The sequence below is a fragment of the Coccinella septempunctata genome, chromosome 4, assembly GCF_907165205.1.
Source record: "Coccinella septempunctata chromosome 4, icCocSept1.1, whole genome shotgun sequence".
NCBI classification, from domain to species: domain Eukaryota; kingdom Metazoa; phylum Arthropoda; class Insecta; order Coleoptera; family Coccinellidae; genus Coccinella; species Coccinella septempunctata.
In genome coordinates, this window is record NC_058192.1 from 7,169,319 (window position 1) to 7,193,931 (window position 24,613).

Here is a 24,613-nt window from a genome sequence, read left to right on the forward strand (position 1 = left end):
AAAACGTTGCTAGTCATTTGTAATGTCCTTTACCACAGTTTACAGAGAAGTCTTCTCTATAATCTGAATCCTCCTCCCCTCCCCCACCCTTATGTACAGGTGCAATAATTGTTGTCTAGCTCAACAACTAAAACGAACCCGGTGATTGAACAGCCATTGCCTCATAGATTATATATGTGATATTCTAGTCTTCCGGCATCACTCTGAAAGGTTCATAATATGAATTAAAAATAAACCTCGATTCTATAATAAAAACCTTTCTGATCAGTTATATAAGCCGTCTGTTCCGATATTCCTGAACAGTACTGTCAGTATTTCAGAAACGATGCCTATTGGCCCAGTCGTTCGAGTTCTATTGTTATTCGATTGCGGGCCAGTACTAGCAGCAATATCGGAACAGGCCCTAGGAAGGGAAATAAGGTGAAAATAACTTATGATATTCATCAATATTTAATGTTGTATATAGCCCATACATAGATAAACATTTAATATATCACCAATAAAATCCACTATTCGAAATATTCAATCTCAGACAATAAGACGGAATCAACAAATTTTTCATATTCAGAAGAACTACCCTTTTCCAACACTCTACAGTACATGTACTTATAAATATTTACGTAATATACATAACAATAATCAACAATGAGTACACTATATAATACAGTCTGTTGTACATTCTAAAATCACATATAAGAGATTATTCATAAATACTTATACCATTTTAACATTTAAAATAAAATAATCCATAAGAAAACAAAATTCTACATAAATCAAATAAACAATTTTCTACCACCCATATATCAATATTGAATTTGACATAAAATATAAATTACTCAGTCTTTTAAAGCTATTCAATAAACTACAGAGTCGAAACCGCTGAGCTGATAGATATTCAGCCATCAATTCTGGAGTTTCAAGAATGTAACATGGAAATAAAAGTATGAGACTAGAAAACTACCGCATTAAAAATCTTATCGAATTACGATGTTATAAAGCTGATTTAAGAAAATTGGTAAATCTGTTTAAATGAAACAACAATGATTCAAGTATAAATCGAAATAAAAACCTTGAAGCGTTAACAACACCTATTTGATTCATGAAATTAGAACAAATAATCAAGTATTAAAACCTTAAGTTACTTTTATGAGCAATATTCTACCTGCACTTGTTTTATATTTGGAGGATCATCTCAAAAATATAAGATTCAATAGAATAACATACTTTGGAATATAGAGGGTATACATAGAAGAGCTGGAGCCTCAAGCAGTAAATATGGACAATATCTATCAAAAAAGGACTTGATTATCACCTCAAAATAAATACCATTTTGACTTATTCTGATTGCTACTATGTTACCAGTTCTTCTATTTTATGTATAATTCGATTCTTTGACCTAATTTGGCACAATTTTTTTCCATTGAGGAATAAAATTACATCAATTGTTCTTTGTTAAAAAAGTGTAATAATTTTTAAGCAGTATAGGATCACAGGCACTATTATAAGTCATCTTCAGCTAATATTTGTTACTTCTCTCTATGTAGGCATCTCGTTAAATTCTATGGAGTGTTTTGAAAATAAAAATTGTAATATTTGACGAAATTATGCTTCAACACAAAAGGATATTGAGCTGAATGAATCATAAAATTCTACTTAGTATGTTAAGGTTATTCAAAAAAAAACCTGAATAAAAAGCTTGATTAGGTTCTCAACAATCTACAAAGAAACCTATTATGATTAGTACTCAAGGCCCATATAACAACATAGTTTATATTATAAATGCTCTCACAAAATATTGAATATTTTCCAATAAGTAGACTATATTTCTTATGCAGTATGTGAGGGCATAGTAATGTAATTGGACGTAAGGCCTGACCAAAGGTTGTCTCTGAAATGTGACTTATAAAACAAAAACAAGCCGATGAGGACTATTGGAAGACCCAGTAAGGAGCAAATTAATTCTCCAGAGAGTGATGGAGACCAAAGAATCACTGAACCTGAGATAAAGATAAAATAAACAATCATCAAATAATAATTCATAGTTATGTATTTTATTTATTACAACCAACAGAAAGATTCCTGCTTTTTTGTGAGAAAATTGTTAATGTTTTGTTTTGTTATATTGCATTTTTTTTTGTTATAATAATTAATATTTCACTTACCACCATTCTGCAGTGGAATTAACTTGAATAAACTCCACCAAATTCCAACTAATGGTAAAGAGGAACTCATAACAGCAATGGTATAAACTGCTGATTGAGATATAATCAGAAATTTTATGGACATAATGCTGAACAAGATGTAACTTCCAAGGAATAACCAGGAGAAAGGAAAAATATTTCCACAATCATTGAATTCTTGGCTTTGGAACAATTGAGGTGTGAAATGACAAATGATACCTTGCTTAGTTGAATTAAACAAGCCTATAAAAGTTGATTCCTAGAAGCAGAACACATTGATATGTTAAAGACGATTATTTCAGATAATGAATAGCCCACTACTTACTTTGCCAATTGAGGGAACCAAGTCAGTCCAGAACATAAAGACTATCATTACCCATCCTGAAATATGTAAGAATAAAGAAACATGAACTGCTGATATTTTGCCATTTCCCTCATTAGTAGACTGATGATTATTTCTGAATATGTTCATCCTGTTATCTATTGTTGGGAAGGCAATGGATCTTGAAATTGTAGTGAGAAACGATGGTGTGTTATTTGATGAGGGTTCCTGTAATATAGAAAATTTTCAAATTATAGAAGAGATTTTTTAGAAAACTCACATTTGTTGTTAACAGAAATCTCTCTAGTAGGGTAAAATACCCCGAAAAAAGTGCTAATCCAACAACATATATCACAATCCAGGTAGAGTGAGTTTTCCATGGCCAACTTCCAGTATCATCAGCAACACGAACTCGTTCATAACCCCTACATCTGAATTCATCGCAAAGGCCATAGTCTACTGTGATGAAAAGACCCACAATGATTGTTGTTGCCGAAAAGATTCTCTGTAAACCCATAACTACAAAAGAAAATATTATATTTATACTCAAATTGATTGGTCACTCTCTTTACTCACACTTTCTGCAAAAAATGAAGTAATAGAGCAATGAGAACACCAAAATTATTCCCTTCATAGGGTCCTGTAAATGGCACATAACTCTCTTTCTATCTACCGCGTAGATTATTAAAAATCCACTTGATGTATATAAAAATGACAAAATAATTATCCTTGAATACTTCATGGGAATATCAGTAAATTTAAAATTTTTGTATGACTTGAAAAATAGTTTTCCAGTCATTATAATGAAATAGAGAGAACAGAGAGTAAAGGTCGAGTTCACCAAAATCAAATTGTATGCGTCACTTTTCACATTCATCGAATCAAGGTATGGTGGTAGTAAAATTATGAGAGAAGTTGAGGAGAAAAGGAGCGCAATTTTTGTTCTTAGAAATTCGCATTTAGAGTAGTTACTGCTTATTGGATATCTGCAGTTTCCCAGATAGGTTTCATCTTCTTGAGTTTCTGTTGAGCTACAATGATCAAGATCTTGATCTTCTGTATCGGACGATTCTTCGTCTGTTACTTGTAACAGTTCATCGTGGTCATCTTCTTCCATTGTTTTAAAAGGTAAAATTAATTTATTTTACAGTTCGAAATGATGGCTAGAGAGCAGTAGAGAGATACGCCTGAATTCAATAATCAATCCCAATTCATTTTGTCATTGTCGGTAATTGAGATGACAATATTGACTGCACTCTATCCGCTCAACCAACAGATCTCTGGAGAAGTGGAGAATATAAAAATATCGAAGATTTTCGAATAATTTTTGTATTGAACATCAAACGTCAAATTGATAATTTAAATGTAAATAACAATGAAGTAAGGAAGGGGAATTTGGTGAGACGTTTGAACTACTCCTCAAAAAGTCTATGTCTGAATCAAAACCAAAGAGGAAGATTAAACAAATATTAACTTTGCCAAATCTCCAAATCAAGCCAAATCCAAAGTTAGTTACTCTATAATCTTTGGCCAAATCAACGAGGTTTCTTTTTATCAAAATCAAAGATTTCACCTCTTTCAATTTTTAGTCCAGGCTGAGCGTAAGAAATTTAAAAAAAACTAATGGAAAAAAGGATATTTTGCTGTCGATAACATAAATAATAGGAAACTAATATAATATCTTAAGATATCGTTGCAATAACATTCACTAATAAAAAATACCAAGGTGCAGCTCAAGAATTTCTGAAATTTTTTAACTTTCATTTAGAATGATATAGATGATAATAATTTTTCTAGTCTAAAAAAACATATGTGAAGAGTTCATTGGTGGAGTTTTGATTTTCTGATACCTACTCAATTACAACGCTTTGATTTGAAATATATTGGACTGAATAATTTGGCATTGCCAAATAGCAATCACAAATAACGTGGTTTAGGTAAACCTTTTTCACTTGAGAAATCATTTCATAAGCATAGGCGGAAATAGGGGGGGTCCAGGGGGGGCCGTGCCCCCCCCAGATGTCCACGGTGCCCTCCCCAGACAAATAGAGAAATTAGAAAACAGCGGTGAAAAACAGCAATTCTGGAGCTTTTTCGTTGTTTTTAGCCATTTCTAGAATTTTCGGATTTCTTCTCCACCCAACATCTTTACCTCGGGTGCGATTACCTCATACCTTCCTAAGGGGTGCCCCCCCCACAAAAAATGTTCATTTCCGCCTATGTTCATAAGGCATGAGGCTAGAAAATTCAACAGAAAAGATTTCCATAATTTCTAACAGGAATTCTTCAACTGATTATATAATTTTTTTTTATTCTTGAGGGAAAACTGTATGACGAGTAATTGAAATAATAGGTAAATACCAATTTCAAAACGTCTCATGTTAATCTTTGGTTTTATTCTCTGATGTGTAGATTCATAAAAATTATTCACTGATACCATCATGGCATTGAAGCATGGAAAATAAATTTGGATAATACCGGAGGCTCTCTATCGACCTTGGCGTTTTCTAGATCCTTGAGGAAAAGAGATGAAGAATTCTGGGGAACTTCGAAGAACTTCGAATTTGAGAAGAATTCCGCTATAAGAGCACCTAAGGCAACTGCTTATACCGGCTCAAGTATGGATTAAGTCAATGTCGTGTTTTTTCGTCCTTTCATTTATTTTTGGCGTTTAGATACCCTTTGAGAAAATTTTCGAGACCATCTTTCACCTTTTGTATGAATGAGAACTTCTAAGGGCGCTAAAAACTAATCAAGATCGTTGGTAATCAATCTATATGAGCGTCCAAATCTATCCACCTCCTCACATATCTCGGTAGCGGCTTATTAGCGGCATGAAGAAGACTCTCCATTGTGGAGAAGGAGGATTTTGCAAGTTGATTACCTTCGTATCGTTAAGATAACATATAAAAGACAATCTTGTGGGAATTTGAAATTAGTCAAATCTCTATATAGTGCCCGTGCTGTTTGTTCAGTTTATGAGAGGATACATTTGGCATGAAACATGGTAGGTCAAAGAACACGCCTTTTCCTATGAATTTTTTTTGCGCAATGTGATCTTCGGCGACCATTGGATGTTCACGAATCTGCATATGATTTATGAATGTGGTGAATGATGGGTTTTCACAAACTGACGCAATGAAATAATGAGAATTCGATCGTCAAATGTATTTTACAGTCGAGCCTTAGATGCAGGTAGTTTGAAATTTTCTTAGGTGTTCAGATTTCTTTCAAAATCATATTATTCCACTTTTTGTAACTTTTAAAAAGGAATTCGATAAGATAAAATTCAATATTTAATCTCAACACAGGTTTTCTAGCCTTTATCTGAATAGAATTTGAAATATTATTAATCTCATTGGGAGGATTCAGGATTTGATGCTCATTATAAATAGGTTTTATGGATATCTTTAGTATATGCGAATTCTCTTTTGTATTGCTTTCTCATCTTTATTTTCAATAAAAAAAATATATTTTAATTAACTCCCGTGGGGAAATTTCTCCATTTATCGAATTACCACCGGTAAAAATAAAGGAGACATCAAAAACTTGTGAATATTTCTGGAATGAATGAATTTGAGGGGTGACTCTTTTTAAAAAAAAAACAGTGTTGGTCTTTCATATCAATTTTTTGTTTTTGGGTAGCACCTGTTTTGGATACTGCCCCTAAAAATGGCATCTAAATATATTATATTATACCACTAAAAATTTTTATTCTGGCTAGCTTTATCCATTCTGAGCAAATTTCCTCGCACTCGTAATTTTTTTACACCCTGCATATTAATATAGATATGTGATGATATAGTCAACCATTCCTTTTCAAAATGTTCATGTTGTGAAAACTATTCTGTCTCAAATAGAGCAAGTCTCAATATTTTCATAACTTAATCAGTTGGAAGTTATGAAAAATTGCAAACGAAAAAGAGAACAAATTATTTAATACATACCAGAAAATTCTGTAATGTGATTCGAGCATAACATAAATCCTACCTTTCGTGGTGACTTGATTCCGAGAAAGTTTTTCAAATTCAAATAGTTATAAAATGAAGACATCCCACTAAAAATAGCAGAAGTGAACCTTAGACAATAACTCTTTGGCGGGAACAAGATTTCAAGGTTATCTTGAGGTTTTTGTTGAGCATATTCTTCTTTGAATTGTCCACAAAAGTATATGGTACAATAAAATAGATTAATACCTAGTTTGAGAGCTTTCAAAGACAAAAGAGAGAAGATCATTTTGAAATCATCATCATTTTGAAGAAGGTTAGGTGAAAAAACTAATTAATATAAGAAAAAGAGATTTAAGGATACACAACATGTAGAATGTACCTAATCATACCCATTATCAAAAAAATCGAATCTCATCCGTATAGACATAAAACATGAAAACTGATTGCAAACATCTTCGTTTTGTATCGTTTTGTAGATGGCCCAGGATTACACAACTCTCTAATTGAGTTTAAAGAGACAAATTGCAATACAAATAAAAAAAACATCAATTTTAGAAGACAGCAGATGTCGTCAAATTCGCTGAAAAGAAATATACTTAAATATGATCGATTCATAATCGATTTAATGGTGATTGAGATTGATCACTTCTAAAGCGATAATTGAGTACTTATACAGTAATGTATCTTGGTGTTTCTGTTCCTTCAAATATTCGTTGCATTTCTCCACGAATATTTCGAAATGAACGTACATACGTATCTTTCCCAATATCTAATCAATTCACACATAGATGCACGAAATCCTATTTATTCAAACAATATGAAGCCTATTGAACGGTTGCATATCACTATAATGAGATGTCCATTTCATTACTAACCGCCTAGCAGCCAACAGCCATTATATCTGAATCTAGATTCGAAGCAGTTCATTCGATTCAAAAATTCGAAATGTCATTGATTTTTGCACTGCAAAATATCATCGATTAAGTGGCGAAAACAGCAAGAAAGTTCAATGGAAAATGTCAGTGATTCACTTATATAAGCCCGAGTGAAAAATATTGAATGGGACTGTAGATAGACGGTACTTCTAGGTAACTTCCGTGCTATAGAAGGACGAGTGGCAGCCTTGACTGATGGTTCTTCTACGATCGAGAAGAAGTTGTAGATATTCGTAAATTTTTTAAGCAGTAAGGTTCGATAATTTAAAACCTAAGCTTATCCAAAAAACATCTAGACGTGGGAAATTTTATTTCGAGAAAACTTTTTTCAAATAATTTGATTGATTGTTTTTTCGATAACTGTTAGATAACTGTTATTCAACGGTGGAATCGATTCATGAATTATTACTTTGACTTTGACAGCTGTTGACGCATTGTATTCAACCTTCAGCTCCTGAATCGACAATTCTGTTCTTCACTAGATCCAACTATGGTCTCATCAAATGTTAATGCAGTTGATGCAATTTGATTGATTTCAGCAGAAATCTGACAGGTTAGATTCTCATTGTAACTATCGATGCTGTAAAAGGATGCAGTTATCAAAACCTTCGAAGAACAATGAAATCATCAGCGTTCATGATGAGCTTGAAATATAAGACCCTGTGATCAATGCTGTAATCGAAAAATAAGTAATGAGTTTTTGTGAGACATTTATACGAAAACTTCCTGGTATACTCGAATACCTCTATCATTTGTCACCCTAGAAAAGTTTGCTTCTACTCCGATTAAATGAAGATTTTCATTGAATCCAATATTTTTTCAAATTCCACATATATACTCTATGCGAACATTGGAATTTCGACATGACGCTTCCAAAACACATCAGTTAGGGTCAGAACTTTCTGAATTGTCTCCTCATTTGGCTAGAAAAATTTGTATAGATCCTCCAAACTCCCACGCATCGAATATCATCCATCAGCGGCCAGACTTTGTTGATTTACAACACACAATTTTTATGACTATTCATAAAAAGTTACCTTTGATGATGGTATATCCATTATCCATGCAGCATCTAATTTCCATTAAATATAAATTATATTATATGTCACTAGATTAATTCATCAACTTCATTAACTTTGAAGAACATTTGGTTAGGAAGGATTGCCCAAGCACTATTAATATTTGACAAATAGATTACAAAATAGTTCAACAACAGAACTGTTCAGTCAATAACCAACAGAGTGAAGCCGGCTCATTTGCATCTTGAATCGAATGATCAGGTGGAGAAGTTCATAGAAGTGTTAATATGATCATCAATGTTATTCAAGATTTGTAACCTGACTATGGAGCAGATTAATAGGTTCCGTGCATAATTATCTTAATTACTACAGGCTCAATTCGGTATATAATTGATTAGAAATGTCGGTTACAAGTCATAATTATTCTCATGATATGTCAGTTTTTTTTTGGTTTTGCGTAATTCGTATTTTGGCTATCTCCCAACTGAAAATTGTGAAATTATGAAACTTCTAATGTTTGATTCAAAACTTCCTGAAAAAGGATCATAGGAAAAATAATTATGAATTGGATCTTTGCATATATAAAGATCTCTTGGAAGCTTTTTTAGCTGTTTCTTTTTATGACTGAACTCTGCTTTAGTTCTTTTAAGCAAAGGTACATACATCGTCACATCGAATTGTTTGAAAATCGTAATATTCATTCGATGATCGACGAACCTTGCTTCGTTAATCTCTTCAGAATTTTTATAACAGTAGAGAAGATAGTTTTAATGTCTGAGAACAAACAATGATGCATAATCAAACGATTTATCGAGTACCTGTGAATGAATAGATAACAAGAATAATAAAATTGCTCTTCACTCAACATGTTCAACATCGTATCATTGAAACCGCTATGAAAATACTACACATGAGCTGATTGCTTATTGAGAGGATAACGTGAATGCAAAATGTTATTCTGAATCGATTCAGCTATCATTCAGAAGATGTTATTAATTATTAGGTATAAGTTCTGGGTTTGACATTTTGAGGTTGGTATGGATAGACAGTTGCGTAAGTCTCAGGTAGAATGAAGTGGACACGTAATTTTGCATATAATTATGGTTTTCTTAGATACTTCTCTGTCCATCAGGTATATTTTCATAGTGGTTGTTGCTACAACAATTAGAAAATTCGCAAAAGAGAGACATGCAGTTGAACAACCAGAAGAAATTAAAAGACGTTAATTATCCAATTTTTTCCATGATTTGATGAGACTTCATTTGATTATTTATTAAAGAAATCTCCTGCTGCCTCACTTCTAAGGTCACAGGTCAAACCTGATACTGAACAATTTATGTCTCATTGATACTATCCATATAACTAGTTTGTTAACGTTCACGCCTACTAGCGCAATATTATTTCCATAAAAGTAAATATGTATTACGGTATCTTCTATTACATAACTATTATCATATAATATATTTTCTTTAAACCTAGAATCTTCTCTTGACTAGAAGAACCTACAGACGTTCTAGATACCTAATAATTGTCATTTGATCAGTTTTTATTTTATTGTTTTCCCATGTCACGTGAGCACTTCTAACTAACACTGAAAAAAATCTTCTATGAATGAATACGTATGAGTAGTATATTAATCGATACAGTGATAACTACCCGAAAATTCAAATCACAGATTCAAAATTTGAATATTTATTAGTGTTCGTGAAAATGCTGCTGTTAATTGAAACAAACAAGTCGAATAAATTTGCAAGATATCATCTTCGTCCTATTGTACAATACTGAATAAAATATCAACCGGTAAAACAATAGATAGGATTTCAGCTATGAATATGAATGGTTGTTTTGACCATGGATGTTAATCAGGAACTACAGGGTGTTTACCCAGAATGCGGAAAAATGCAGGAAGTGATTCCTCGTCCAAAAATATTCGAGAAGAAAGTGGTTTTGAAGAGTGGAAACCCTTAAAAAAACAATAAAAGAAAAGTGCATGTATCTCTTATACCTACCTCCAATTTTTTCAACGAAAACATGAGGAAAGTTCCCATGTTTGACCTTTAACACCCTATTCTTAAAATTTTCAAACGAAGAAAACTAATCTGATGTGATTGCTTCTTTCTGAAATCAAGGACTCCAGTGTTGTGTGGAAAAACCAATACGCATATTTGTAGTCTTATTATAAGGACACAATCTATAATGTGGAAAGATTCATCCTACTCGTTCCAAATAGATTTTAATTACATTTTTAATAGCCTCATAATATCTTCCATTCGTGGTCGTCATTAGATAATATTGCGTAAAATATTAAATTTCGTCATGGTAGAAAACATGAAAATCAGGGTTTCAGGTGTGAAATCATAAACTGTAAAATTGTTTTGAGTTTCAACCCAAAGGTTTATTGATCAATCTCAAAGAGTCTGCAAAAAATTTTCAAGGAACAAGTGAAAATTGAAAAAATTTCTCTATTGTCCTGTAGAATCCAATTTTCCACAAGCTTAGGCACCCATTCAAGAGTTTTTCTTCAACCTAATTAAAAATATTCATTAGGTATTGAAAATTCATTGCATTTAAAAAAACTACCCTCCTCCTCTAGTAGAGTGAGCATGACAAACTACTCAATTTGATATGAAATTTGCATTTTCTGCAAAATAGCGAATACCTAAGATGTGAATTTTGAGCGTTACTTCTACTCACTCTATATAGAAATTTATAAAGGTGAGTCTCATTCGTTCATGAGATTATTAGGATCTTGACCTCCTACTTTCGATTTCGTTGATACCCATTTGATGCGTCAGTCTTACTGGGAACCAATTAAGAATATATTCCTACTTTTCCATGACCATCTTCATGATTACTATAAATCATGGGGCGACAACTCCGGGATTTTATGAGGATTCACCGGAGCGGACTTCATTATATAAGAGGTTTGTGTTCTGTATGTGTGTCAATAACATCACGCTCCCGGCCAATATTTTTCGAAGTACTCACCACAGTATAGACACCAACACACAGTTGGTGTCTATACTGTGTACTCACGTTGCAATTGTGCACGAATCATTAAAGGGTAATCCTTATACCAAAACACGCTTGAATTACTTGATTACTTGAATGGAATGCTTTTCACTTTTCAGGCAGTTATCCGTGGGAAAACCTTTTTTTTTAATCCAGAAAACTAATAGGAATGAAATTGAGCAGACATTCTTGTTTTTTTATAATTCGATTTATATCGTCAACCTATTAACTTTACTCAGTTGATTGATTAGATTGGGGTGGACTTGTAACCATAACTTTTTATTCAGTACTCGAACATGAAATCATGTAATTGATTCAAATTATTCTGAACTTATACCGTCAATTATCATATCACGATTTTGAAATTTTTCGAAACCCTAACATTAGCCAACGAAGTATCTGCTAGCAGGGAAAGGATGGCATACAATGCTCAGTACTTGCCGATGATGCAAGCCGATGCTATTTCCTTGTATAGATGTAGCGAAGACCTTCATTTTTATTTATGAAAAGTATCTAAATTATTAACCGAACACGGAGACCAATAGATGACATAATTATACAATGCCGGATTTAACATAATGTTAATTCGAGTGAGGAGTGTTAATTTTACCCAGCCATGGGTCATGGGCTCTTATGTCGGTTTTGATGATGGATCAAAGTAAAGGTCAAAGTTAGGATTTTTGTGGCGTGGTTCGTTGGATGAAGCTTGGACGAAATTCCTTCCTTTTATTCGTTAATCGATTAATTTATCCATATATCTAAATGTTCCTCTTTATGCCGATGCTTAAGCCGTATATAAATGAGCACCCATCAGTACCTATTCCACACAAACAAACCTTACTTCATCGAATGTTGTTGGATATCATACTGAAGTTCATTTCGGTATGGTTTTGTAGTAATAATAAGAGATGGGAACTCTTCTAGACTTTGAAGTACACCTATTCAAACATAATTCGAAGAAATACAATTTTTCCGCAACTCCCTCTCATCGAGAAGTATGAGATAAAGAAATCAGTTGTATATGCATAATATGTTACCATTTTCCTTTCAACAAAACATAATGAACTGAATTCGAGATGAACAACCTTATTTAAATAAATTATCTGTTTCAGAAATACGCAATTTACATATTATTGGTGACTACGCTCTTTTTGGCAGAGTCAGAAACTGCCAGAAAAAAGAGACAGAATGACTTATTTTCCGAAGAGGAAAATAATAGCATTTTTGAAAGTCAAAAGTTGGATGCTAAACTTCGAAATGAACCTGATTATCAAAAAGAATTAAATGGTTACAGAATACCTGTTATTACCTTAGATTCCAGTGTCTTGAATGATGCTGATATTGATTCTAAGAATCAATTCAGAACAAATTCGAGAAAAATTGAATCAAGAAATCGGCCGACTTACGAGTTTGGACAAAAGATACTCAATGGAGAAGAAAAAACCATAAGGGAGAATGAGATTTTGCAAGGGGGATATGCATCATCAGTTAACTCCTTTCAAGTCAACAGTCAGGATGGATATATTTATGAAAAGCCAAAGGTACCATTTGAAGAGGGTCCTATTCCAACACAACGCCCCAAAGCTCCATCGACAACATTTCAGCCACAAAAAATACCGAGCTATCAGCCGTCTAAAACTCCAGCGAGGCCAACAGAAAGACCTGCATATCAATTTCCATCATTTAAGCCGTCGCAGCAGACAACCCCAAGGCCAAGTTTTCCAACTTATCAACAACCAAAACAAACACCCGCCCCGCAGCTGCCGAGTTATCGTCCGTCGCCAACAGTAACAAGTTCGGTACCTTCCAGGGAGCCAGTGACCCAAACTCCGTTCAGACCTAGTTCGACTAAACCAAGTTTTTCATTCCCGCAACAGCCACAACAGAAACCACAGCCACAACCAACGAACGGATACAACTATCCCACGCCGGCGAAACCATTTCCACAAACTGTTCCATCAAAACCAAGCTTCAAACCGGTGGAAACTTCAACGCCACAATCGCCATTTGGGCGACCAATCTCGTCAGCACGACCTGCGCCTCAAGGACCACCGAAACTTCCTTCAACACCATCAATAGGATTCACCGAAAAGCCTATATATCGCCCATCACAAACATTTCCTCCACAAGTTCCTAGTTTCCAATTGCCTTCCACAAAGAAACCACCAATCCAAAATGCACCAACACCATCCTTCAAACCTCAACCTCCTGCAGTGCAAACACTTCAGCCAGCCTACAGACCTCCACAAACCACGCCACAGAGGCCTAGTACTCAAATTCCAAACATACCCTATAAACCACTTCCTCAAAAACCATCATATCAGCCTTCCCCTAAGCCTGGTACAATTCCAAACTATAGACCTGCCCCTAGCTCCTCCTCGTCAACAGGTTATATTTATGACAAACCCAAGGTCCCTTTCGTAGAAGCACCAACACCCCAACGACCGAACTATCGCCCAACCCAAACTCCTTCACCTCAGTCGCCAATCTATCGTCCAACACCATCACCTCAATTTCCTAATATTACTCCAGTAAAATCAACAGAAAAGCCAGCAACACAGAGGCCATTTTCAGTCCCTTCATTTCCAAATTATCAACCTTCCCCGAAACCTCCTCAATATAAACCACCACAATTACCTTCTTATCAAATTCCCGATTTTCCTAAACCACAGAAACCTGCATATAAGCCTTCAACTGAGCCCTCCCGTGTTCCCCAGTTTGAAAAACCCTCTTTAGTTCCTTCAAAACCTTCTTTTCCTCAGTTACCTGCGTATAAACCTACACCATCTCCAGTAGAAAAACCTTTCACAGGTTATAATTACGAGAAACCTAAAAATCCAACTATTCAACCAATTTTAAAACCAATAGAATATCCGTCAACTCCTCAACCTCCTATTATTCGTCCGATACCACAATCTCCGTTCCCCAAACCTCAAGCTACACCAACCAGAGTACCTGCAATTTCAAGACCAACTCCTTCCAGGCCGAGCTATCAACCATCATATCAACCCCAGTATAAACCTTCCCCAGTTCCTTCAACACAAAAACCCTTAGAACGCCCATCGCCGACTCCAGGTTTCCCAACTCCTGGTATATCATTCAAACCTTCATCTCAGAAGCCTGCTTTCGTTCCTTCGATACCAAGCAATCAGTATCCAACATACAAGCCTCAACAGCCGTCCTATCCAGCATATACGCCTCAAAAACCTTCGTATCCGTCAATTCAAACACCCCAACGTCCTATTTATACACCAAGTATCAGACCTCAGTTTCCTTCATCCCAAGTTACAATCAGTACTCCAGTTCCTAAAGAACCAAGTGGATATGTTTACGAAAAACCGAAAAAACCTTTCATTGAGGCACCATCACAAACATACAAACCCTCTGAGTCACCTCAACGGCCTAGCTATCAACCTCAGAGACCTGTTTCTCGGCCAACTTATCAGCCATCACCAACGCCTGCTCAAAAATTGCCCACGTATCGTCCAACCTCGGAACCCCCAACTTACAGCCCTCAACAGCCTGCCTATAAAACTTCATTGCCATCAACAACTATTCCCCAGAAACCTAGCGCACTTCCCTCTATACCAAGCTACAAACCTGCGCAAACTCCTGCTCCCCAGCCTCAGCAATACCGTCCAATTCCACAAATACCAAGTTATCGCCCTCCCCAGGTTTCTCCATCTCCTCAACCGGCATACAAGCCGTTTACTCCAGAAACATCCTTACCTCAAAGGCCAAGCTTCATTCCTTCTGTCCCAGTGCCTGGATATCGTCCGGCTCCACAAACACCAAGCTATCAGGTTTCTAAAAAACCTGAGCCTCAAAAACCTTCTTATAAACCCTCCTTGACACCACAGATTCCGGAAAAACCGAGTTTCATTCCTTCTTTACCCAGTTATCAACCTAACCGAACTCCAACACCACAAACACCTTTTAGTCGCCCAACACCTGGTCCACAAATTCCACAGTACAGGCCTCAACCAGCTCCATACAGGCCGAGTGGATTTCCACAGCAACCAACTAAAAGGCCACAGGTTCCCTTCTCTCCAACAGCTGTGGTAACGCCACCTCCTAATAGAGTTGTACCTGCAGGTACACCTTCACCTGGGTATAATTATGATAAACCAAAGAAACCATTTGTTGAAGTACAAACGAATAAACCTTTCGATAGTTCTCAACGTCCATTTAAAACACCTATTCAAACCCCTTTGCCACAGCAACCTGCTTATCGCCCAATACCATCAACCCAATTTCCGAGTTACAAACCCAGTTTTACATTTACAGAAACATCAAAGACCCCCACAATTCAGGAGCCCGTTTTTCGCCCATCAAAACCCAGTTATCAGCCTCCATCTAAACAACCAGTTAAAACTCCTTCAAAACCCAGCTATCAACTACCACAATTTTCGACACCCCAAACGGTAATACCACAAAAACCGATACAGCCAATTCAAACGATCCAACCACAACGTCCACCTTCAACTGGCTACGTTTATGAAAAGCCCAAAAAGCCAGTTATCCAAGAGATTTCGTCTTCCACTTATAAACCACAACCATCCTCGAGTTCATCTTATAGACCAACTCCACAGCCCCAATTCCCATCATATCAATTTGCAACAGCTCCACCCACTCAGCCTGTTAAAAAACCATCTTTACAACCCATTCCACAATTTCCTAGTTACCAACCCGCCAAAAAACCTGCACCTTTCCCAATATCTTCTCAACCTCCTATAAATATCTATTCTGATGCTACTCAAAAACCACCGCAATTTACTACAAGTAAAATCCCAAGACCTAGTCCATCCTTCCCTTCGAGGCCTTCTAGTTCACAACTATTCACTTCACCTAAACCGAGTCGGAAACCCGTTTATGAAGGCCCAGGCTACATTCCCCCTGTTGATGTTTCCACAATAAAACCTCAGACTTTTGCTCAGTCTACTTTTAAACCTTACACTTATACCCCAAAACCTGTTGGCCCAATTAAAACTTCAAAACCTTTTACTTATCCAACATCTACATACAAACCAGCAATTTTCATCAGTCCCTCTACCCTTAAACCTTTTGTACCTTCCTACACAACTCAGAAACCGATAACTTATGTTTCATCAACATATAAACCTATTACTAATGCACCTTACGTTCCGGTCAGTACTACTGATAGGTCAGTTCCTTCAACATATAAACAGTTCATTACTTCTTTCACTAGTACAGTTAGACCTTCAACCTTTAAGCCTTCTACACCTCAGATAACTACACAAAGACCTTATACCTATGTAGCGCCCTCAAAAAAACCATTTACGTATGGTCCCTCTTTCACCCCTTCCGTTTCAATTAGTACTTCGAAACCATTTACTTATAGTCCATCAACTTATAAGCCTTACATACCTCAAAGCAGTACACAAGGATCTTATTCATATGTATCGTCCACACAAAAACCATCTACATCCAAGCCATTCACCTATGGCCCTTCGTTCGAACCATCTGTGAGTACCACGTCAAAACCATTCACTTACGGTCCATCATTCCAAACTTCTGCAAGCACCACATTCAAACCGTTCACTTATGGTCCTTCGTTTAAACCTTCTGCAAGTACCACATCCAAACCATTCACTTATGGTCCTACGTTCCAACCTTCAGCGAGTACCACATCCAAACCCTTCACTTATGGACCTTCCTTCAAACCTTCAGCAAGTACCACACCCAAACCGTTCACTTACGGTCCTTCGTTCAAACCTTCTGCAAGTACCACATCAAAACCATTCACTTATAGCCCTTCTACCTACAAACCATACCAACCTGTAACATCAACTCTAAGGCCATTTGTTACTTCCACTACCCGACCCAGTACAACCCAAGAAGACAGACATTACTTGCCACCAAAATCTGATGGTTACTTATATCCTAAACCAGAGATTGCCTTCGATTTTAAATAAAGAATTCCATCTATGATGCAAATTTTGATTTGATATGATTTTTTATAATATAGTGAAATCATTTGTAGGAAATTTTCTGAATGAAGAAATCTTAAGAGCACAGTCAACTAGGTAATAGAAAATAAGTCTTCTTTCAATTCCCCTCAAAAAAGGTCAATTTTGAAAAAAAAAACGATATATTTCTAAAAAGGTGATTCGTGCTCTCAAGTGCCCATGATTGAAAATTCCAGGAATGATTTTTACTGAAATTCCATTAGAAATGAGCTCATTTCCTATCAGTATTGTGATTTTTATCTATTTCAGCATATAGGTACTTTGTAAATACTTATGTTATTTTTAGTTCGAGTAAAAATATAACGAAATAATTTAATTGTGGGACAATTGTTTAATGATTTCCTTGTTCTTATTATGGAAAAAGTCTGTGTTTAGTACATTAACATTGAAAAAATGGAAAAAGTACTGAGTAGGTACTTGTTCATATTAACACGAGCGGTCAGTGGTAACTGGTAATCCATCTGGGTAATGAACCCCTTGCCCCTTGCTTCTGTTCTAGAAAAACCAATTTATTTTCTCAATATTTTCTAAATATTGACGATCGACATGAAATTTTGCACTACTCTTCGTATCAGTACTCTTCGACCAAATACAGAGTTCTAATTCCATTAGATCAGTATTTTTTGAATATTGAGCATTGAGCACAAAATCGAAGATGCCTACAGTTAACTCCGAAAGCATCTGCCTGATATCTCTTTTCTTTCAGATGCTAGTAGTCCGGCATTAAACTTGACATTTGACTAAAAATTTTTCATAAATGAGTAAAACTCAATCATTTAAGATTTTCCACTCAAATCAGATAATTGCAGACAAATGGGCTGGGAAAAAAGGCGCAAAAACTCAAAATTCGTCCTTTTCATCCATAATTTCATCACACAAAATTGGTGGATGCGCTGGTGATACTTGAAATACAAAAGTATGAAACATTAGATTAGAATATGTAACAATCATTTCTTTGTACAGACCATTAAATCTTGAAATATACAAATTCGTCAGATTGAAATAATGTATAATATGAAAGTAATAATCAGATGAAGATGAAGTTTACAGAATTTGACAAATTGTTAACAATTTGAAATTGTACATTTTGTTTTGGAACTTTTATGAAATGTTCCATTTAATCATGTTAAAAAAAATATCCAAGTGATTTTTGAAAAATTCAGTCAGAAAATGATTCGCAATCGAAAGATTCATGCACTTACACGACATGAATAGATAAATATCGAATATTTAGAATATTATCTTTTATAATTGCTCATGTTGAGTGAATCATACAAATATAAATCTGCAGCTAGTATCAGTTCTGAAATATTCTCGAGCATCCGGCAAAATATGATATATCCCAGCGTAGCCTACGTAATCTATTATTATTACGTAGGCTACTATCAAAACAACGGTTTTATCAGAGTTATCATATCAATAAAACATGATTTTCATAGATTTTTCTAGAGAAGAAGGCTGTTTAGCAAAAATTTGCCATTTCTATGCTGTAGACAAATGAGTAAAACAAAAAAAGTGGACGCCATGGAAACGCATGCGTATTTCGGATAATTACAATGAGAACCGACTTACGTCTGATTCAGTTCGCCTGATTTAGTTTGAGACGGTGAAATTAAACAATCGCGGGTACGTCTTTTACCTGTCTCACCGAGTTTATTTAGTGAGGAAAAATTTGAACATCGACAAGATCTTCAACAACTGTATAAGCAGGAAGCAAAGCAACATCTCGGTGAGGTAGCGCGGAGTACAACATCTTCCACCGGCCCTCCAACATCTGAATAATGGCTGAAACGGCGGAAATACAGCCGGTTGAACAACCGAATCCAAAAACGACGGTGAAAAATAAAGAAGTGATAGGTGAGCTAATTTCTGTTTATTTCATCTTTTCAAAATGTCCGCGTGGGCTTTTGTGGCGTCCATATTATAGAGCACATGGCTTTTAAAACAATCATTTAAAATACTACTCGATATCACGATGTCTCTTTTGATTGCATTTCGATTGAATTCCAGTGGCTTCGTGGTACTCAGTTTTTTTGGTTGTTCTCATTGTATGATCGTTGCAATTTGATTTCGAAAATTTTTCGGTGGCGCCATTGTTCATCTCAATAATTACGCTCGAGCATCTAAACAAAATGGTGCATTGAACTATTCAATCTCAGAAGACGGATATCTCCTATTTTTCGTTACTTCAATATTCATTGTTGAATTATTCTTGTGAATTCATTCGAGGTAAATGATGACATTTTAGTTTATTAATATCTTTACTGATACTAAATCTATTATCAATCTAATAAATTGTAAAAACTACTAAAAAGGTGTTTATATCGAATCGTTATCTCATTTTTTGTATACACTACACATGTTTGGGATCAGTGGGCATGATAAAAATATCAATTAATTCTCCTTTGTTTATTTCTGAACTGATAACACAAATTTTGCTAGCTGTCAATTCTGATATTCAAGTTCTCATGTATATTTATAGTGATGAGATAACTCCTTTTATTTCAACCAATTTCTTTGGTTATGTGACATTGGAATTGTTTTCTTTGTGTTCAATGTTATTCTAAAACTAAAAGTGAATTAATGGAGTTGAACAGTTAGTGAAGGCCACAGGAAGACAAATTATCGAATATCATTCTTAATTCTGAGATGGTTCTTTCTTGATTTTTTACCGATCCATTGATTTTCAGCAACAAAGGTTACTGGAACTGTGAAATGGTTCAACGTCAAGAGTGGCTATGGATTCATCAACAGGAATGATACCAAAGAAGACGTATTTGTACATCAGGTATTTATACAATATTAATTAGTATGTTACGATCTTGCACAGCCCTTAGATCCATTTCTGACTTCTAAAGAAATGCTTGAGTCATAGTTGTGCCAAAGCATAATACCTCCAATTTTGGTTTTCATAATGGAATGACTTTCGTGCATTTTATTCAAACTATATTGGGGAACATTATTTCTGTTAATAGTTTATTATTTTCTTTCATTTTGTCTAGCTTAGTACAGATTGATTGAGGCATTATTGTGTGTTTTCAGTCTGCTATCACAAAGAATAACCCAAGGAAAGTTGTCCGATCAGTAGGTGACGGAGAAATAGTGGAATTTAATGTAGTTGTTGGTGAGAAAGGAAATGAGGCGGCTAATGTCACCGGTCCAAATGGAGAAGCTGTCCGTGGCTCACCATACGCAGCGGACAGGCGTCGTGGTTACCGTCAATGGTATTATCCCAGAGGAGGCAGGGGTGGCCAAAGAGGAGGCGGACCCGGCAGGAGGCCTCAGAAAGAAAGCCAGAGCGAAGGAGAAGCTAAAGACGGCACATTATCTGGTGGAGAAGGAAGTGGTAATGCGCTTCGCAGATATAGACCAAGGAGGGGCCGTGGCGGTTATGGCGGCGGAGGTTACGGTTATCGTCCATTCCGTGGTGGACCTCAGGGAGGTGGTGAAGATAACGGAGAAGGACCAAGGGGCAGGGGACCCCCAAGAAGGTTCTTCGGAAGGTAAATCTTACATTCAGTATTCACAATTCTAGATGCCTGCCAAGCATAATTAAGAACCACAAATATATGTTTTTCTTCTCCGCACACCCCTTAGATCCATTTCTGAAATTCTTAAGAAATGCTTGAGTCATAGGTGTGCTAGAGCACAATAACTCCATAATTAGTTTTCCAATCGAATGATCCATTCATTCGATTTCAACTAATTTTGGGGAACATGTAAATATCTAAGTCGTTCGAAAATAAATTGACATTTATGAGATCTCTTGACTCTGTTTGATTGAACGCCCTTAATTTTTTTATTTGTGCTGAAAATTTCATTTATTCTACAGTAGAAACTTCCGTGGAGGCAGACGTGGTGGAAGACGCCCTCGTTCTCAAGACAGCCAAGGAGGCGGTCAAGGACCTGCAGAGCTAGTGGGCCAAGATGGACCTCGTGGACCACCACGTCCACGCTACCGTCGTCGCGGACCCCCACGTCCGCGCGGTGGTAACTCCCAGTCCGAGTCTACAAATGGTAAACCAGTAAGTATTCATCCGTTCACATGAAGAGCATTCCTAAACTTGTCTTTCCTTCATTCTCAGTAGTCTTTTTTTCTTATGAAATCTCTTACATTTTTTCCCTCTTCTTTTAGGCTCAAGACACAACTGCACCTGCTAACGCTGAAGTAAGTAGCTATTTTTCAGTTGATTGATCACATTTCCTTTTTCTTCAAGACATTTTCTTTGCTTATTTCTTCCTAGATCACAAAAATAATTTCCTTCAAAATAATAAACTTTTAATGAATTTATTCCTGCAATATTTTCTTGTGCTTTTCATTAACCATACTGATTTTTTCAGGAGAGTCAGCCAGTGCAGAACACAACCACAGAAAGCACGGCTTAAGCGTTCTCACGCTGAGTCTTGAAACAAAAATACCGTTTAATTATAACAATACTATGTTAACAACTTTAGCGCGTGAGTTTTTCTAAGCAGACAAAAGGCATTTCACTGTGCGACGTTTATTTTTTCATTGGTAATCGTGTTCATAGGAATAATTTCAGAAGTGTGTAGTAGTTACTTGATAGCAATCCAAGATGAAATTTGATCATATCTGGAAAAGTTTGTCTCACGACCCTCCCAAGTGCCCATATTGTGTGAATAAACTTTTGATACTTTTTATATATTTCCCATTAGTGTTTTATAAGGTGGAAAATAAATTAATTTGTATAAATTTATACTGGGCGTTGGTGGTAGTCGGCCATGCGACAAACCTGCATATTAAACATGTTGTCATTGAAATGTCTTGAAGACCTTATGTCTGGCTGCATGATTTTGTCCTCATAACAAGAAAAATGTAAAAAAAAATTAAAATTCAACATTTACCGTTAACATCAAACTTGTAAATGTTGTGCCAAAAAAAGTGAAGAAACATCTAACTTGTCATTTACCGTTTTCTGATAGAAGGCGGGCGAACTACAACGTTTAAAAAAAAAATCCAAAAAAATCCGCAAAGTACAAAAACGAACAGATCATTTCTCTCTGACATTTACAATATTGGAGTATTTATCTTAATTTTTGGGTTCTTTATTTGTTATAAAATGCATTATCGATGCCGAAATTTTTTATTTGAAATTTTGTGGGTACTAGTCATTAAGTGAATTGTAATAATCATATTTTGATTATATTGAATATTAGACACTGTTGTGATCGTTGGCAACATGTGTGTTGATTCAATTTTGCATCAAATTTGACACTGAGAAATAAAGTCTGTTCCTTAAATTGGTTCTTTCATTATCTACTTTCCCAATCGACTTTATCAACAAATCAAACTTGACTTAATAAAAGATACAGTTTTTTATTAAATAAATGATCCACGAAGGTGGAAAATGGGATTACGATGGATCATTTGATCCTAAGTCTGGACAAATGCTCTAGCTAGATGACAAAGTGCTATCGTATTGAGCCACAGGACTTTCTCTAGGCGCTCGAAACTAGACTGCTTACAGGTAGGATTTGGCGAGTTCTGATAAGCTTTTCAAGCATAATATAGGTCGGCTCTAAAGAACATTGGCCATCAAAAAAATTTGAGGAGTGAAGGCACATTTAATATGATTCGCGTCTTGTCCTCACTAACTGGAGGCACCTCTTTTTCGTTGACTCAAATTATGATCCACATACGTTCGTTTGAAAGTTTTTAATTCTTGCAATCAGAAAAAATCCAATCTTCATTCTAGCCATCAGGAACCAAAAACTCTAGAATCACTTGCAGTCTAGCTTATTTACCGAAGGACATTTTACTTAAAATTTTATATCAAAATTTCATATTCTTTTTGAAATGATGGGGTAAATCGAGTCATTTACCAGCAACGCATATTCAAGAGTCCCTAATAAGGAATTATTCACTAATATACTCTAGGTTTTACTTAGAATAGAAAGGTTTACCATTCCACATTATTACTGTCATAATACTTACCAAGTTAATGCAAAGTTCGATTTACCATTTTGCACTATCTATTGGTTGCAAAATGGCGAAGGTGCCACAATTGCACTCTTGTCGTTTTTCCTGTATGTACTTTCTCTAATAATAATTCTGTCTGGTCTGTTGACTTTTACCGATAAATAGTAGTGAATTCGCTGGAGATATTCGATGCCGAGATTAGCATATAATATATGAAGGTGTATTAGCTATGTAATTTGATGGGATGATGCCCATAGTTAATAATTCTTAGCGTAACAAGAATTCCTATGCCGTCTCTTCAACTGCACAGACTACCCACCCTAATAGTGTTCAACTGCATGCGGACGAACAATGCTCAACAAGGCCTCAGTTCAGCCAGGTGGAGGCACGTAGAAGAAGAAGAGGAATCCTTCCTAAGAACTAAAACCTAAGGAACTAATGGCGATGAAATGATCGCCATATGGATGGATTGGTCTGAAATCTCAGGAAGATTGCACAAATCCACAAAACATTGGCCATTCATGCAACTGCTTATAATGGGCTCCGGCTTAAGTAGCCTTCCCAAGAATTGAGACCTAAGATAGAAACCAATCTGCAGTGTTACTAGATTATAATCTTAAACTAAGAACTAAGACCAGAGAAATGATGAAGTAGCTAATGCTAATCATCTACATCTGCCACTAGATAGATTTATTTCTTGGGTTACACTGCTCAGGAATCCAGCATTAAACCACTTTGATCGCCATCTGCCAAATTGGTTCATTTCTTAGATTTGCATAGATTCTGGGATAGTTGTAGATTTTAAGGGGTGATTGCAATGCACTTCGCCCATTCTGGGGTAGAATCGAACATGATTTCTGGTGATGTAACAAAAAAAAAATGTGTAATAAGCTTATTGCCTAGTAAATTAGTTAGAGTTTGTTTTAGGAAGAAAGAATTTGGATAGGAAAAACTGAAAATTTCCCCATTTCATCCCACCAGTGTTATAAAAAGTGCGTCAATATGAACCAAACAGCAATATTCGACCATACATCTTGGTAGTAGGTGGAAAAGTAATTCATCTGGATCAAAATATTGCTTTGGAGCATAAAACGTAGCCAATGGAAAACCACGCAGGTCCGCACAATTTCCCAAACTTTCTGTTGTCATCACTAATCCTTCTTGTTCATACGTGATCGTGAAAACGATTTTATCGCACTTCGCTCCCGTTTGATAGCCACTAAAACATCAGTAGGCCGGTTCTAATGGCACTTGAAGGATTTTA

General features: G+C 35.7%; 3 protein-coding genes and 1 non-coding gene across 5 annotated transcripts; 3 read left to right on the top strand and 1 right to left on the bottom strand.

Annotated features, from left to right (window-relative positions):
- Positions 1-1,731: 1,731 nt before the first annotated feature.
- LOC123311783 lies at positions 1,732-2,714 on the bottom strand. Its single transcript, XM_044895874.1, has 3 exons — positions 2,506-2,714; positions 2,163-2,439; positions 1,732-1,997 (listed from the first exon to the last, which is right to left on the bottom strand). Exons 1-3 carry the CDS (start codon positions 2,650-2,652, stop codon positions 1,828-1,830), a joined length of 594 nt encoding a protein of 197 aa, XP_044751809.1. The 5' UTR covers positions 2,653-2,714; the 3' UTR covers positions 1,732-1,827.
- Positions 2,715-5,375: 2,661 nt separating this feature from the next.
- On the top strand, positions 5,376-17,729 carry LOC123311619 (adhesive plaque matrix protein-like). Its single transcript, XM_044895675.1, has 2 exons — positions 5,376-5,509; positions 12,531-17,729. Exons 1-2 carry the CDS (start codon positions 5,507-5,509, stop codon positions 17,352-17,354), a joined length of 4,827 nt encoding a protein of 1,608 aa, XP_044751610.1. The 5' UTR covers positions 5,376-5,506; the 3' UTR covers positions 17,355-17,729.
- Positions 17,730-19,078: 1,349 nt separating this feature from the next.
- Positions 19,079-22,670, top strand: LOC123311163 (Y-box factor homolog). Of its 2 annotated transcripts, XM_044894966.1 has the most exons (6): positions 19,080-19,265; positions 20,099-20,196; positions 20,451-20,911; positions 21,241-21,433; positions 21,544-21,576; positions 21,750-22,670. In XM_044894966.1, the coding sequence occupies exons 1-6, from the start codon at positions 19,190-19,192 to the stop codon at positions 21,792-21,794; spliced, it is 906 nt and encodes a 301-aa protein (XP_044750901.1). In that variant the 5' UTR covers positions 19,080-19,189; the 3' UTR covers positions 21,795-22,670. The 2 variants fall into 2 exon arrangements, with proteins under 2 accessions (XP_044750902.1, XP_044750901.1); XM_044894967.1 differs by lacking the exon at positions 21,544-21,576 and having other exon boundaries at positions 19,079-19,265.
- LOC123312637 lies at positions 20,232-20,368 on the top strand. The gene has a single exon (XR_006537673.1). It is a non-coding gene; the product is annotated as a small nucleolar RNA SNORA53 (small nucleolar RNA).
- Positions 22,671-24,613: the final 1,943 nt, after the last annotated feature.